The following is a 16,123-nucleotide window of genomic DNA, read 5'->3' on the forward strand; positions in this document are numbered from 1 at the left end:
CCGTCCTGCGTCTCAGTAGACGGTGCCAGACACGCAGCTCGTAGTGGCCACGGTCACTTACAGTGCGCCTCTCCCCCATGAGCTTTCCTGTCCTTTCAACGCCCCGAAGATAGGAGGGTGGGGGAGGGCTGGGAGACAAGCACCGCTTTCACAGAGCCCGTGCGGTCGCAGCGTCCTGAAATACGTGTTTGTGTGGGCCGCACACGTGTGTGTGCCATCGCGCAGCATACTTGAGGGGCTCAACATTCCAGGACGCAGGGGCTCCAAGTAAGAGCAGCTGTGCCAGAATCCTCCACCTCAGCTGTTTCCCTCTGAAAACTCTGTGGCCCCGAGCTCCGTCTGGTGAGGGAGCCTCCAGCTGACCCAGCCCAGCTTGAGTCCACGTGCCTGGGCTGCATCGAGCGACTGCAGGAGGTATTGAGCACGCAGAGGTGGCCACTGATGATTGTCTGTCCTGCAGGAGAGGTGACCAGGACACTGGGCCGGGGAGAAGGGGGGCTATCAGTAAATAAATAGCATTCCTTTCCTAGCAGGAATAAGGGAGGACCCATACCTACAACTTGCGTGTGGGAATGCTCCTAACAAAACTATAATGTAGATGGTAGTTGGCAGTTAAGGAAACCGAGGTTTAGAAAGACTAAATGACACACCAAGATCACGAGTCCAAACCCTGGTTGAGGCAGTGGTGGAATTCCAATCCAGATCTGTTTATCTGCCGGCGCCAGGCCTTTATCATAGACTCCACCACCAGGACCACACAAGGCTGGATGCACTTACGGAAGACAGGTGATGGGCTAGGGCTCTAGTGAAGTTTAATTGAATAAGCACTTTTCATGTTTCGGCTGTGTGGACGAATATGCTAGGCCCTGGAACGATGGACAGGATAGGAAAGGTCGCCGTCCTCTGACACCCCGAAGAAGACAAGACACAGTGATAGGATACCCTGTGTGCACAGTGCTGAGGGACTGGAGGAGGAGGGACCGCCCACCCCTGCAGGGAGGGGCGGGGCCGAGAGCCACATAAATTCCCCATCAGTCAGGGTTCTGTTGGAGAAGCAGACGTTAGGATCACGTCGTTATAGCATTTTGACCTCACGTGTCTGTGGAGGCTGCTCCCTCTTTGTCCGGTGATGTGGCCTGAAGTCCGCAGGACTGGCACTTGGGGCAGAAATGATGTGGGAAAGTGAGGAAGGAGGACAGATTGCCGCCTGCAAGGGGGGGCTGAAACCCAGTCATCTTCACTACCGCCCAGCAAGCTCCAATGTCAGGAACCTGCAGGAGGGGCTGGCGTCCTTCCCCGGGAGGGAAACAAGCCACAGGCCCAGGATCAGAGACCCCGAGGAGGAGACTGGGCAGGAATGCGAGCACTGCAGCCCAGCTGCTGCCCTGCCACTCGGTGACCCAGGGGACACGTGACGACATGTGTTGGCCTCAGCAGGGCCTCGTGCCCTGCACTGACCCTGAAGCCCAGAAAGAAAACAGCTACCACGCCGCTTCTGCTTTGCGCACCTCACGTGAAACATCTCACGTGGCCCACGCTGACCCAGTTGGGGGAGGGGATCAGGGAAACGTAGTCCAGCTGAGCTAAGGTGATGGACTGCAGACCCACCACAGCTCCCCGAGTCAAGGCTCAACCCCGCCCCGACCTTGTCTAAAAGCTTTGTCCAAATAAAACCTCACAGTCAGGATAACGCTTGAAGCATATCGGCTGCTTGTTTTAGCTTAGTGTATTCTGTATTCTCTTCTGAAAACCTCGCGGGCAGTACTGCTTTCCATATTTTGGAGGTGGTGGAGTAGAAGGATACAAGGAGGGGGTGGAGAAGGAAGGAAGGGGAACGCGTTTCCCATTTTCCAGCGGGTTACAGCAGTGGTTCCAAGCACATCCGCGAGGCACAGTCAGCTGGAGAGCTTGTTGAAGACAGACCCTCGGGCCCCGCCCATGCCCAATGAATTGGATTCTCCAAACGTGGAACTCTGGAGCCTGTAACAAGTTTCCCAGGAGGTTCTCAAGCAGCAGCTTGGCTTTACGAACTCTGCCAAAACCTGTTCCTCGTCAGTCGGATTGAAGCTCTGTGCTTCTTCTCCACACCTCAGTCATCAGTGGATCCCGGGGCCGCTCAGATGACGCTGGTGGACGTCAGTTATCGTCATGGTATCCCTGGCAGTGCTGCCTGGTGTCCGGATCATCTCTAGCAGGTGCTCGTGCGTCACTTCAGATAAAGCCACAGAATCAGAAGGAGGAAGGATGTGAAGCAATCCGAGAGCAACGTGAGATCAGCCAGCAGAACTACAAAGTTCAGGGAGGAGTCGGCAGCCCCTTAATGGCTTTGAATGTGGAGGGCACGAGGATGTGACAAAGGAGATGTGTGGGGATCTAAAAATGAGATCTGAATGGTGGCGGATGTTAACTAGACTTACTGTGGTGATGATTGCACAATGTATACAAATATATCACTGTGTCGTACGCCTGAAACTAATATAAGGTTATACGTCAATTGTACCTCAATTAAAAAAATGAGATCTGAGAAGACAGGGAAGCTTGAGTTCCCATTTTCATAGTATTTATAACATCCAAAAGTTTTTCATCAGCTGTGTCTTGAAGGAATTAAAAGTGAAAAAAAAACAAGAGGGCTTCCCTGGTGGCACAGTGGTTGAGAGTCCGCCTGCCGATGCAGGGCTGGGCCCGTGAGCCATGGCCGCGGAGCCTGCGCGTCCGGAGCCTGTGCTCTGCAACGGGAGAGGCCACAACAGTGAAAGGCCCGCGTACTGCAAAAAAAAAAAAAAAAAAAGAAAGAAAGGAAGAAAGACTGTGTCAGTGGTTACTGTGGAAAGGACCCGATCCTTTGTGCTGCCAGCCAGGAGACATAGGGCTGGCAGGTGGCTCCCACACCCCTGTCCTAGAAGGTGGTTGGTCCCTGTGCCTCCAGCACGTGATCAGGCGGCCAGGAAGGGCCCGGCATGCCCGCGGCTCTTCCAGCTTTGGCCTTCGGAGGCAGCTTCACTGACTCCCCTGCTCCCTTCCCAACAGCTGACAGAAGAAAGGCTGGCAGCAGCCCTGGACGCCGCATCCCTCCCCAGGTTCCTCTGTGTCCAGATGGCACAGCGGCCAGTGTGGCCGGCGTGGCTTGGGTGATGGTGAATGGGAGCCACTGTTTGTTTCCACTGAGAAAGTTCTGACCCGCTTCCGGAGCCATCGCCATGGAAACAGACTGAAGAGGTCATTGAAAGGAGCCTCTTTTCCTCCTGTCTCCTCATCCTGAGGCTCTGGCGCGTAGGGGCCAGCTCTTTGCAGCCTGGCGTTCCCTGCTGGTCCATGCAAATTTGAGAAGAATACCAAAGGGCGGTTTTCCTTACTGTGCCAGCGTCTGCTGGGATAAATTATCCCATATGCCCCCTGTACCAGGCAGAGTGGTACAGGGGCCATTGCCACACCCGTTCCTGAGCTGGGGCCTGCGTCACGCATACTGATAACCAAACGGCCTTCCAGAGGAGCAGGCAGGTGCTTCCCTGTTGATCCAGCCAGCCTCAAATCTCAGCCATGTTTCCTTGCAGAAAAGCCTTTCTTGGACCACATATTTATTACACATATGCAGTAAATTTTAAAGGGGAAATAACTAGAAGGAAGGAATAATTGTGCTCTATTTACGGAATAAACAGCAGCCATTAAAAATGTAAACAAAGCTACTTACAGGTTTTTTTGTTCTCATTTTATAAAAACTAGCTTTTGTGGTGAAAATAATGTGAAAAATCCTGTTTTGTTTTATTTTGGTTTTGACAGTAATTTAGTAATTCTGAAGATAATAAAAACCTAAATAAAATATAAAATTTGGGACTTCCCTGAGTGGCACAGTGGTTAAGAATCCGCCTGCCAATGCAGGGGACACGGGTTCGAGCCCTGGTCCGGGAAGATCCCACATGCCACGGAGCAACTAAGCCCGTGCGCCACAACTACTGAGCCTGTGCTCTAGAGCCTGTGAGCCACAACTACGGAAGCCCGTGTGCCACAACTGCTGAAGCCTGCTAGAGCCCGTGCTCCGCAGCAAGAGAAGCCACTGCCATGAGAAGCCCGCTCACCTCAATGAAGAGTGGCCCCTGCCCGCCACAATTAGAGAAAAGCCTGCGCGCAGCAATGAAGACCCAACGCAACCAAAAAAAAAAAAATTAAAGTTCGCATCGAGGTCGTTAAAGGAAGGCATTGGTTTTTACTGTTTACACCAAAACGAGAATGAATAGAAGTTCAAGACCTCTTTTTTTTTTTTAATGCTTTAATTTGTATGCCTGTTGAGGAAACATCGAAAGTCAGAGCTTGACCTGGGGCTACAGCCTCCTGCGGCCAAGTCACAAGCTTAAATTGCACTGTCAGTGCCAGTAAATGCACATCGTTTTGGCTTCGGGCTCACAGTATCGTGAATCTGGTTTTTAGTGGGAAGGACATTGCATTGGATGTCAGAAGAGCTGAGTTTAAGCCCCAGCTCCGTGACTTAGGGACAAGTCACTTCCATGAGTACTCCAGGCCTCAGTCTCTCCATCTATGTAATGGGGCTAGTTCTTTTCAGGGTCTCTGTGAGCCTGAAATCTGATGCGATATATATGAATGTGCTTGATGAACCCAGACCAATGCTTTATAGAAGTTTGTCGTTTTTACTTCTTAACAACCAAATCTGCAGTGCTGAGGCACAGGGGGACATATTTTTTCGTAAAGCAAGGAGTCTGGAGGTAGGTCTTCCAAGGAATTATTTCCTCTACTCCCGTTTCCTTAGTATGTGACTTTCTTCCTTATAATAAAATGACAACTGCTGGGGCATTCTGCCCATGTTTCAGGCAGGACCAAGGGAGAGGGCAAAGGGCAAAAGATGTGTGAAGACTGAGACGTTTCTTCTCACTGTGAAAACACTAGCTTTCCCAGAAACACCCTGCTGTAAAGTTCCAGTTATGTCTTCTCGGGCAACCCAGACACCTGGCCTCCACATACTGCAAGGGAGTGTGGGTGGGTGAGTAATTTAACAGGGCACACTGCCACCCAAGCAAAATCAACGTTCTCCCAGTAAGAATGAAGACGAGAATGGATATTGAACGGAAGTCAACTGGCCTTGCCAGTGATGAGCACTCACTCAACCGTTCGTGTCTCGCAGTGTGTCAGTATAATCTACCGAATTATCTTGTATGCTCCTGAAGGTATGGACCGTGCTGTGTGCATCTCCTTCATCCAGCTGTGCAGGGCTTCATTATCTGTACCAAACATGAAACACTGAGCAAGAAATCATCCTTGGTTGTTTTTCTAAGAGACTGATTAGTTATTGATGCCTTTTTATATGAACTTTCATAAAAAGATAATATTACATACCCTCCACTGTGTCACGTGGATATTCTGAAGATAAGTTACTAAATCTGAAGGACTTGGGAAGGCATTTATAACTTCTCGGAGCTGAGATAGATGCTGGTACTTTCCACAGTGCCATGAGCACCACAGCTGGCATCCACAGCCAGGTTTTAGACAGGTTAGACCCAGCAGGCCACAGATGAAGAATATGGCCCAGATGGAGAAGAGAAGACGCGCTGAGAGGCTTTGGAAACCTTGGAGGATGACCATCTGGGATCCCAGGTTGGACTTGCCCTGCCCCCAGCACCCATCTGTGGGCATGTTGAGCTCTGCACTTCTGCACTTTGTATAGTCTTAGCGGGAGTGAAGTAGTGGCAGTGACACAACTAGGCCATGGGCCTCCATTGTGGAGAGATGGCTTTTGGCTGCTTTTAAGACAAGAAACTCAAACTTCTGACAGTGTCCTGCATCGTTAACTTTCGGCACAAATTACCAATTGGTGAATGAAAGGACACACATCTCTTTCAATGCACCTTTGTGAAGGATTTGCAGACTCAACAGGGGTGGAGCCCTGCTCTTGGCCTGGAGAGCTTGTTGGTCACCTCCGAGGTGCCAGAGAGCCAACCCCTTCCATGTTGAGAAACTCAATGCGTTCTAGAGAAGGACTATGAGAGACTTGACCCCATAAGGAGAGCTGGGTGAGAGCAGGGGCCGGCAGTCGTGATCGCTGGCTTCTTGGTGGTGGCGCTTATCACGTGCAGGCATGTTCTAAACACCATGCAAGTCACAGTTCACTGAAACCTCTAGAAAACCCATATGATCAGTAATAATATTGTCCCCACCTTGCATAGGCTGAAACTGGGATTCAGTGGGACCAAGTGGCTGGTCCAGAGTTGCTAGTTAGTAAATGGTAGAGCTGTCTTTGAACACTGGCAACTGGACTCCAGAACCCACCTTGTGAGCCGTTGTGCTGGGCTGCTTCCTGCGTCGTGGCCTCAGAGAAACATTAGAGATAATGTCATTCATGTCTAGATGCCAGTGAGCTGCCCATGCATCTCCATGTTGACATCATGTCCCATCATTCGTGTATTTTTTTTCATTTTAAGAAAAACATGGACTGCTTTCGTAAAGTGCAGTTGAGAAGTGGAAGAGGAATCACTATGTCCATTCTAACTACGTGAGGACAGTTAGTGTTAAAAAAAACAAGAGGCATGCTTTGCAGCAGAAGAGATCTTGTTCAAATACCTAGAACTTCCACGTCCCTAATGTAATTAGCAGAGGATTGAGGGATAACAAAAGTGATTGTTGTTGGAAGGCAAGCTGCACACCCAGTCTTTCTATTTTTCTGGATAAGATGCTCCTCTTGAGACAACTTGTATGGAAGGAACAGGCTCACCTAAACTGATTCTGATGGGAGGTTTTTTTTGTTTTGTTTCTTCTGCGGTACTCGGGCCTTTCGCTGTTGTGGCCTCTCCTGTTGCAGAGCACAGGCTCCGGACGCGCAGGCTCAGCGGCCATGACTCACGGGCCCAGCCGCTCCGCGGCATGTGGGATCTTCCCAGACCGGTGCACGAACCCGTGTCCCCTGCATCGGCAGGCGGACTCCCAACCACTGCACCACCAGGGAAACCCAGGATGGCAGTTTTAAAACCAAAGATATTATAAAGCAGAGGGTAGAATAAGAAAAATTTGAAGAGGCCAAAACTCATGGCTGGAAATTTCAAACTTTTCGAATGTTCTTTTAGCACTTTCCAAGTGTGAGAATTTGATTTGTGTGATAAGAGACCCTCATGAAATTGGAATTAAAGATTAGGTGGTATTCTCTTTTGGGGTGGGCGGGGCCTGTACTGCACAGCTTGTGGGATCTTGGTTCCCCAACCAGGGATCGAACCTGCGTCCCCTGCAGTGGAAGCGAGGCGCCCTAACTGCTGGATTGCCAGGGAATTCCCTGGTATTCTTGCTTTGGGACAATATCCACTCTTAAACCTGGAAACCCTGCCATTTCTTTTGGAGAGTTAATATTACATGATTGATGGGCCCCAATTATTTCCCGTGATATGTATCCATATGGAAATCTACTCAACATAAATGAAGAATTATTTAGTATACACTGTGTTGAACACAGTCATCTAAATTGGTACAGTTCTTACTGCTTAAGGAAGACAGTAGGATATAAGCAAATATTAATTATACCGTGCTGAAAAAATGGATAAGGTGTGTTGGAATCTTGTTCAATTGTGATTTCTTTTTATTTTTTGGAAAATATGAAATTAAAAATTTTTTTATTGGAGTATAGTTGATTTACAATGCTGTTAGATGGTTTTTGTTTCTTTTTTTTTTTAATCCTGAGAAAAACATGAATTGCTTGTATGAAGTGAGATTGAGAAGAGGAAGAGAAATCACTGCATCTGTCCAAATTTTTTGAGGCAAGTTAATGTAAGAAAAATAAGAAAGAGGAACCTTGGGGATTCAGAAACTGCTGGAGTCTAGGATAGGGGCTGAGTAGCGGCAGCGCTCAGTGGGATGAGGGTGGTGTAATCCTGCCCAAAGACCAAGCATGTTCGTGCGTTTGAGGCAGCTCTGGGGAGTAGTTACAAGAGGTCACATTTACTGGGACCTCACCAAGTGCCAGGCACTGCCCTAAGCCCTTTATATTCACTGTCTCCTGTAATTCTCCTAACAACCCACCAAGGGAGGTACAGTTTTTACACCACAGTTTTACTGCACATAAAAAGGGAAAATACGGCTTAGGTTTGCGGCAGTGCCATCACGGGTGGGCCTGACTCCTGAGCGTGTGAGCACTGAGCCTGTGCAGTGTCGGCCACGGCCTTGGATTTGGTTTCTGTCTTGATCACTTAGGAAGGTGACCTTGCAACAAAAAGCCAGAAAGTACAGGCCAGGAATAGACTGTGAAACGAAAGAAAAAGCCCGTGTGGAGAGTGTGTTCACCAGGGTGACAGCATGTCGCCAGCGTTGTCATCGGTACTGAATATTCAGGGAGTTCTAACAATAAAACAGCCGCTTGGCAAGAGAGTTACCTTCCATCCCGGCCAGTAAATTGGCAAGCTAATTTCCATTGTGTGTATGAAATATAATGGTTATTGGCTGGGAAGGGCCCCATCAAGGGTAAAGCAAGAGATAACGGAGGGCACGGAATTTAAGGAGGCACTCGCTCCCTGCAACCCCCCAACCCCACGAGTGAGCGCCCAGCACTGGGGACCCTCCATGTCGGATGCCTTATCCCAGCCCTTACCCCATGGCTGGGGGAAGGGTGACCCTTAAATTTTCATGGCAGACAGTGGATAGTGTGAGCTGAATTTTGTTTCATGTTTATTCCTATTAAATAGAGAAGAAATGCTCCTATATGAAAAATATCTTTGCTACCCAAAGGATAATAAGAAATGTCAAATTAAGGAATTACCTATTTTACACAAAATGATTTGTCACTAAATATGAAAAATATAAATGTGAGTAGTTTGTTATATTTAGGTAAAGGTATAAAGCAAAAGAAGGGAATTCCCTGGCAGTCCAGTGGTTAGGACTTAGTGCTTTCACTGCTGGGGACCAGGTTCGATTCCCGGGTCAGGGAAGTAAGATCTCACAAACCACGTGGTACGGCCAAAACGAGAAAAAAACAAAAGAATAAAGCAAAAGAGAATATTAACTACTAAAAAGACCCTCAACCCATTTACCTTCTTCTCCCTCCCCCGTGCACGTATAATTCAATAACACAGATGCCTCAGTCCTTTTTCTGCATCTTGAGGAAAATTGCTGCTGGCTTTGGGGACTGCCTTGGCAGGCCAGGGGATGATGCAGTCAAAGACCCAGACACAGCAAAAGCTCTGATTCAAAATCCAGCAGGAAATAAACTAATAATGTATGTTAGTGTATTTCCGGAGACTGACGATAAAGGAACCTTTAAAACCTCTTAAGTATACATTTTCCAGTAACATGTAACATATGGTCCTTTCTTAGAAATGAGGTTAGAACAGTTTTTCTTTTGTTTTTTGTTTGGTTATAATGAAGTTTCTGGACAGTCCATCGGAACAAAAACACAAAGTCTATTTTAGGAATTCCTTTATGCGTGGGCATTTGTTATACCTTTCTGGTGTGTCAGCCTAACTATGTAACAGCGAGATAGAGCTGTCTCTGCCTGGAGGTACCTTAGGCGATTTATCTGTAACTAGAAGAAGAAAAATGGGTTTGAGCCAAATGATGTGGCTTCCTTTCCTTCGACAAGCAGACAAGAGGACCATGCAGTAGTAACACAACCGAATCCTGAAAAGTGTTTTTGAAATACTTAGGTCTTATAAACCCATTGGCCATGTTCACATTTGGGGTTGAAAACGTGCTCTCTCCTCACAAATCCTTCTGAGTGTCATGCCAGGAACTTACCCAAGAACCAGGGTAGTGTATCATGTGATGTGATTTTCTTTCATGTAAATGAGAAGCGATATGTCCAGTGAAGTGGGTGAAGCTTTGGCTTCAGACCCACAGTTAAGTCTCTGACCACCTCTGTGTCCTTAGGCAAGGTGGACTCCTATATACAAACGTGAAGAATTTCGTTTTGACCTTTGTTAGTTTCCTCTTTCATTCTGGTCTTATGTGGATCTCTGCTGTGAAGCAATAGATTCAATGGAAAAATAGAGCAACCTAGAATTTACCCTGTATGGCGTCTGAGGCAGCAGTATCATCTGTGTTAAATTGATTTTAGTAGTATTCTAGCCAGAAAGGTAAAAGTGTACTTCCCTGGTTTTCCTTCTCTCCACTGGCCCCTCCCCAGAAGTGCCATTGCCTGTTTCCCCTTCTTTTCCATAAAAATTGAATTGCCCTTGAGCTCAGCCTCAGCTTCTGTTCAGTTTCAGTTGGTCTCCTGGCTTTAAATATCCAAGTGACTTCCAAATTCTTAACTCCAGTCCTCAATGAGTCCCCTGAACTTAGACTCACATATCCAACTATCTCACTACTATCTCTGCAGGGATGTTCAACAAACACCTCAAACTGAACGTGGCCAAAGTAGACCTCTTACTTCCTCCTTTCTTTCCCTACCCGTCTTCCCCAGTGGAGGGAGTGGATGTCATGCCAGCTTATCATTGAGGTATCTGCTCACCTGTCACCTCTTCAGAGAGGGCTTCTCTGTCCATCCTTTCTAGAATTCTCCCTACTTCTTGATCTGCACCCCCATCCTAGCTGCAAGGGAACGGGGATCTTACCCATCTTTTATTTACTGCTATGATCTCAGTGCCGCAGGGATGCCAGACTCAGAGTGAGAGCTTGATAAATATTTATTGAATGAAAGAAGCAATGAATAAATGAATGAGTGAAAATGAAGGAAGGAAGCAATTTAACAAAGAATTTGCTAAAGACTGGAGTGTAGGATGAAAAGAATTGGTTCAGTTCTGGGGATGCTGTCCCTTAAATTGATTTTTTTTTTTTTTTTTTTTTTTTGCGGTACACGGGCCTCTCACTGTTGTGGCCTCTCCCGTTGTGGAGCACAGGCTCGGGACGCGCAGGCTCAGCAGCCATGGCTCACGGGCCCAGCCGCTCCGCGGCATGTGGGATCTTCCCGGACCAGGGCACGAACCCCTGTCCCCTGCATCAGCAGGTGGACTCTCAACCACTGTGCCACCAAGGAAGCCCTTAAATTGATTTTTTGATCTAATTCATGTATTCCTTATAATTTTCTGAAATGAATTTGACCTTCAGGGAGGACTAGAGTAGTTTTAGGGGTCTTGAGGAAAGTTTACACTTATGCAGTTTTGGGGTCTAATAGTAGTAGTTATTGATGAAAAGGTACTAAGATTGAGTTCAGAGACTTTGAATGCAAAACTATTAAATGCTTTAATAGATTCTCAAAGTGCAACCGAATATTGATTATTGCTTCCCAGTCGTTGAAATCTGCATGGAAATCCCCATCCTTTTTACCCTGTTAACAGTGAAAGTGATGGCTAGAAATAGGCTGCCATTTTCGTCTGCAGTATCTGGCTGGAAGGATGTATTAAGAGGAGGCCTCTTTGTTTTGTTTTTATAAATTTATTTATTTTACTTATTTATTTTTGGCTGCATTGGGTCTTCAGTGCTGCGTGCGGGCTTCCTCTAGTTGCGGCGAACGGGGCTACTCTTCGTTATGGTGCGTGGCCTCTAGACGTGCAGGCTTCAGTAGTTGTGGCTCGTGGGCTCTAGAGCACAGGCTCAGTAGTTGTGGCACACGGGCTTAGTGGCTCTGCGGCATGTGGGATCTTCCCGGACCAGGGCTTGAACCCAAGTCCCACGCATTGGCAGGCGGATTCTCAACCACGGCGCCACGAGGGAAGCCTGAGGAGGCCTCTTTAGAGCTGACTTCTGAGCATTAATTTCTTCCACCAGGAGTTAAGTAAATGACCCCTTCCACCTGCTGCCATCCGAATTTGGAATTTGGTGACATCATTGATTTTTGTTCCTGCTGGATGAATTTTACAATCAGTCTCAAGGAGAAAGGAGATGGCATTTTGTATTGTTGCTCTGCCAGCTGTTGGCAGGGAAAATTCACTGCATCCAAATTAAACTTGATATGGCATCATTTTACCCCCTTTGTAAATTGATGAGTTGGGCCTCGTGCTTATGAAACATTGGCTTGCTATCTTTGACCAGTATCTAGATTGTGAACTGGTGAAATTTTAAATACAAAATCCCCACTGGCTACCATAAGCAAGTTGAATAAAGAAGCTACAGTGCCATCTGCTGGCATTCTGGGGGAAATGCAAATGACTAGGAGAAGCACCTCTTACGTAACAAATAGATTAAAATATGCAAACCCAAGGGTAAATATTCAAAACACATGATAATTTGAAGAAGGTAGATAAAAATAATGAAAAAGTTGTAAGCCAGCTTTTTATAGAGGAAAATACAATTATATTTTGTGGTAACTATGTAATAGTGAGAACATAACTTTTCTGTAGTATGAATTTTGGAGTGTTTTTACAGTATTAGATATTCCCATTGGGCGGAACAAGTGAAAAATGGGTTGAAAACTTAGAAATGAGCCTTTGGATTTTTGAAGAATCGTACTGAGACAGGCAATTTTATATACACTTCATGCAGATAGGGAGAGTCCGGTGTATTTTGGAAAGACAGCCGGTCTAGCGATCCCTCAGTACAGCTCCTTGCTGGTCTGTAACCAATCAGGGAAACGTGCACCACTTCTGTAATTTCTGGAGACCATGGTTTTCTGCAAAATTGGGATTGGATTAAACAATGGGCAGAATTCCTTACAACTCGATGAAGTTATTATTCTAAATCAACAAAGGACTGAAGAAAAGTACTATTTCTTTAGACCATTTTCCCTTGAAAATATTTCTTTTAGAAAAAGTGAAAGACATATACATATTTTTAGTTTATTACACAGGTAAGTAGTTTATCAAGAGCTAGGGATAGTTGATACAGTTGGTTGTAAGCGGTTAGGTCCTTAGTGTGAGTATAAAAATAAATGTGCCACTTCCTTTGCCATCAGAGGGCATCTACAGAAAGCTTGGTGGTGGCGCTGGTAGATCATGGCCAGTTGAAGTAGGGTGGGCTGAGGCGTATTACCATGACTTTGAGCTACAAATGCAACAGAGTAAAATTTAAAAAACAAAATTTAAGTATTCAAACCTTAGCATAAATATTATTTTCGAAGGATTTCCTGCCTTAATCCCCAGTCAACTAGCCAACTCTACTCAGCTGTCTGCTGGTATTTGCCTTGCTCCTACTTCTGTGGCCTTGAGCACCTTCCTGGCTTGTGTTTTGGTTCCTTCTCTCTTTTTTTTTTTTGCGGTACGCGGGCCTCTCACCGTTGTGGCCTCTCCCGCTGCGGAGAACAGGCTCCGGACGCGCAGGCTCAGCGGCCATGGCTCACGGGCCCAGCCGCTCCGCGGCATGTGGGATATTCCCAGACCGGGGCGCGAACCCGCGTCCCCTGAATCAGCAGGCGGACTCTCAACCACTGCGCCACCAGGGAAGCCCTTTGTTCCTTCTCTTCATCCTCCTCCTCCTTCCTGGCCCTCTCCCCTCCCCCACCTCATGTCCCCTCCCCCCTCCTCCCTCCCCCCTCCTCCTTCTGCTGTTACTTCTCCTTCTTTGCCGGTACTTTGTTCATGTTTTGTCACCCTCCCTCCATTATACATCCCACTTCTTCATGATTGTCCATGTACCTTACAATAGCATCAACACGTTTTTTCCGAACGAAGGAAACTGAAATAGCTATTTCATAGAAGCCTTTCAAGTAAGTATATGTTTAGGGATTTTCTTTTTTTGTGTGTGGATTGGAGGGAGGAGAGTATATCCTAGAAGCTAAATGTGGCAAAATGTGCCGACGAGGTAGACTTTCCGTACGTTTTCTGCGCTGGCAGTGTGGTGGAAAGGGCAAGAAACTGGGCCTCAAGTCTAGCTCTTCAGCATCCAAGTCCTTTCCCCAGTTTTCTGTTCTTTGCTCTTACTCTGTCCCCTCATGGACAGTAGAGGTCAGGCTTTGGTGCTAGTCAGAAACAATTCTCTTCTCGGAGACGTGGGGTCTGAAGGTGCTTACAGGGCTCAAGTCTTCAGACGGCAGCCGGCAGTCAGCCAGCGTCGATGCAGCTGTTCCAAAGAGAGATGGCTTATCATAGGTGACTCTGCATGAGAGGAAGCCCCCTGCCCCTCTCCTGTCATCTTAAGTTCTAGAGGTCCTTTTTACCCGCCAGGTAGGCAGAAAATCACTGCTAAGTGATGGGACATTCTGCTTCTCCTCCTGATTGTTCCAGTGGAACTCTGGCCTCCCATGCTTTCTCACACTAAGGAGTGTCTCGCCAGATGCCACCTCCACCCTCCATCCGGGTGGATGTACGAGCAGTGAAGGTTCAGGTGTAAACCCCCTGAGCGTCCCTGCTTCTGTTCCGATGCAGGTTCCTTCTTCCTGGTTTTCCTGGTCAGCAAGCTCAGGGACGCTGAACTTGCTTTCTCGGCTCTGGACCCACCTAGCGGAAGATTAATGCTCCGCCTCTGCTCTTCCCCCCTTTTTTTTTTTTTTTCTTCTTGCGGTACGCGGGTCTCTCACTATCGTGACCTCTCCCGTTGCAGAGCACAGGCTCCGGACGCGCAGGCTCAGCGGCCATGGCTCACGGGCCCAGCCGCTCCGCGGCACGTGGGATCTTCCCGGACCGGGGCACGAACCCGTGTCCCCTGCATCGGCAGGCGGACTCTCAACCACTGCGCCACCAGGGAAGCCCTGCTCTTCCCCCTTTTGAGAGAACCAATTTTCACTTTCTTTGGTTTCCCTGCCTTCTTCCTTTACGTTGCTATCTGTCTATGTATATTCTGGAGAAAGGCTTGGTCGCCTGCGTTTGGGGCTGGGTTCACTTTTCAGGTTATTTGAGTTCATCTGTATCCACAGTCACCCACTGGCAGCTAGGGTCGGGGAGGGTGTGGACCGAATCTGATGCCCAGACATGTGTTAATGAACACATTTTTAGAAATACTGAATTATTTGCCATCCTTAAAAATGTGGAGCTCTTGTAAAAGAAATGCAGACTTCTGACTTCTCTTTGAAATTGGAAGATCTAGAGAAACACGTAGTGCACTTGCCAGGTGGCAGCAAGGGACCAGAGGAGCTGCATCCTAGCTGCCCCCCTACTTGGGGGCATCCAATCTCCTGTTGCTCGATGTCCACAAACCCCTGCATCCCCCTTATTCGTCCTCCAGGTGACCACTGTACTCATCTGCCAGGTCTATATTCTTATTTTTATTTACCTTCTCTTTTCCACTTACATGAGAGACTTCTCAGTGGCAGTAACTTAACATGTAAATAATGATTGACAGAAATGGAAGGCGCTTCAGCCATCAGCCAGGGAAGTCCGTTCCCTTCATTTCATACAGGTCTTACCCTGGAGTGAGCCTTTCATTAGTGTTGACAAGTGGCCCCCCAGCCGCTTTCTAGAAAGGCAGCAGGTGGCTGGGGAAGGCCATTGATAAACATTCTCTAGAGATTTCCCTGGCTCTCCTCAGTTGATGGATGCTGGGTACCACTAGTTAGGAGGGTTTTCAGTCCTCACGTGAAGGTAAGCTCCCTGGTAATCACACTTGTTTTTCTTTTGTAGGAATCCTCTTCATAAGTCACACTCGGAAGACAGCTCTGTAGGTCAGTACCACTTTCCTTGGTTTAACCATTTTTAATTAATTATTTTCTTTTAATACTTGGCGGAACACATAAGTATGTGAACATACAAAAACCACAAAGAATCCTTCCACCCAGAAATAAACATTGTTAAGATCTTGAGGTATAGCTTTCCTCTCTTTTTCTGAATTTGTGTGGGTTTCAAAAAAGCATAATATGGCTCGTATTCTACAATTGAATGTATCCTGAGCATGTTCCTGCATGATTGAGTATTTTTTACAGTAAAATTCTTAAGTCTGCGTAATATTCTGTCTTATTGGATGTGCCATAATTGAATCAACCAGTCTCTGCTCTGTTGGGCATGGAAGTTGTTGGCAGTTTTTTCTCTATCACAGAGAAATGATGCTACCACTAAAAATCCTTGAGCCTATCCCTGATCATGTCCTTAGGATAAATCCTTCTGTTTGGAACTTTTGAATGAAAGATTATGCACAATTAAGGTGTTATAAAATCCACTCTTGATTTTGTAACATTTCTTCTGTTTGGGTCTAAGAAAGCCTGGCAGAGTCATCATGATTAGGTGCATAAGTGCTCAAATCAAGCTTTGATTTGGATTTGAATCATGACTACCAACTTTACTAGTTATGACCTTGGGCAAGTCACTTGCCTCTCTAAGCCTCGGTTTTCTCATCCACAAAT

The 16,123-nt window shown here is 47.0% G+C and overlaps 1 protein-coding gene across 7 annotated transcripts in view; it reads left to right on the forward strand.

Annotated features, from left to right (window-relative positions):
* The window catches only part of SASH1 (SAM and SH3 domain containing 1), a 322,353-nt gene that overhangs the window by 233,746 nt on the left and 72,484 nt on the right, over positions 1–16,123 (forward strand). For all 7 annotated transcript variants that reach the window (XM_060283582.2, XM_060283583.2, XM_060283580.2 and 4 more), the window contains exon 5: positions 15,408–15,448. In XM_060283582.2, the coding sequence (XP_060139565.1) occupies positions 15,408–15,448 (41 nt within the window). The remainder of the gene's footprint in view (positions 1–15,407; positions 15,449–16,123) is intronic.

The sequence above is a fragment of the Globicephala melas genome, chromosome 14 (genome assembly GCF_963455315.2).
Source record: "Globicephala melas chromosome 14, mGloMel1.2, whole genome shotgun sequence".
NCBI classification, from domain to species: Eukaryota; Metazoa; Chordata; class Mammalia; order Artiodactyla; family Delphinidae; genus Globicephala; species Globicephala melas.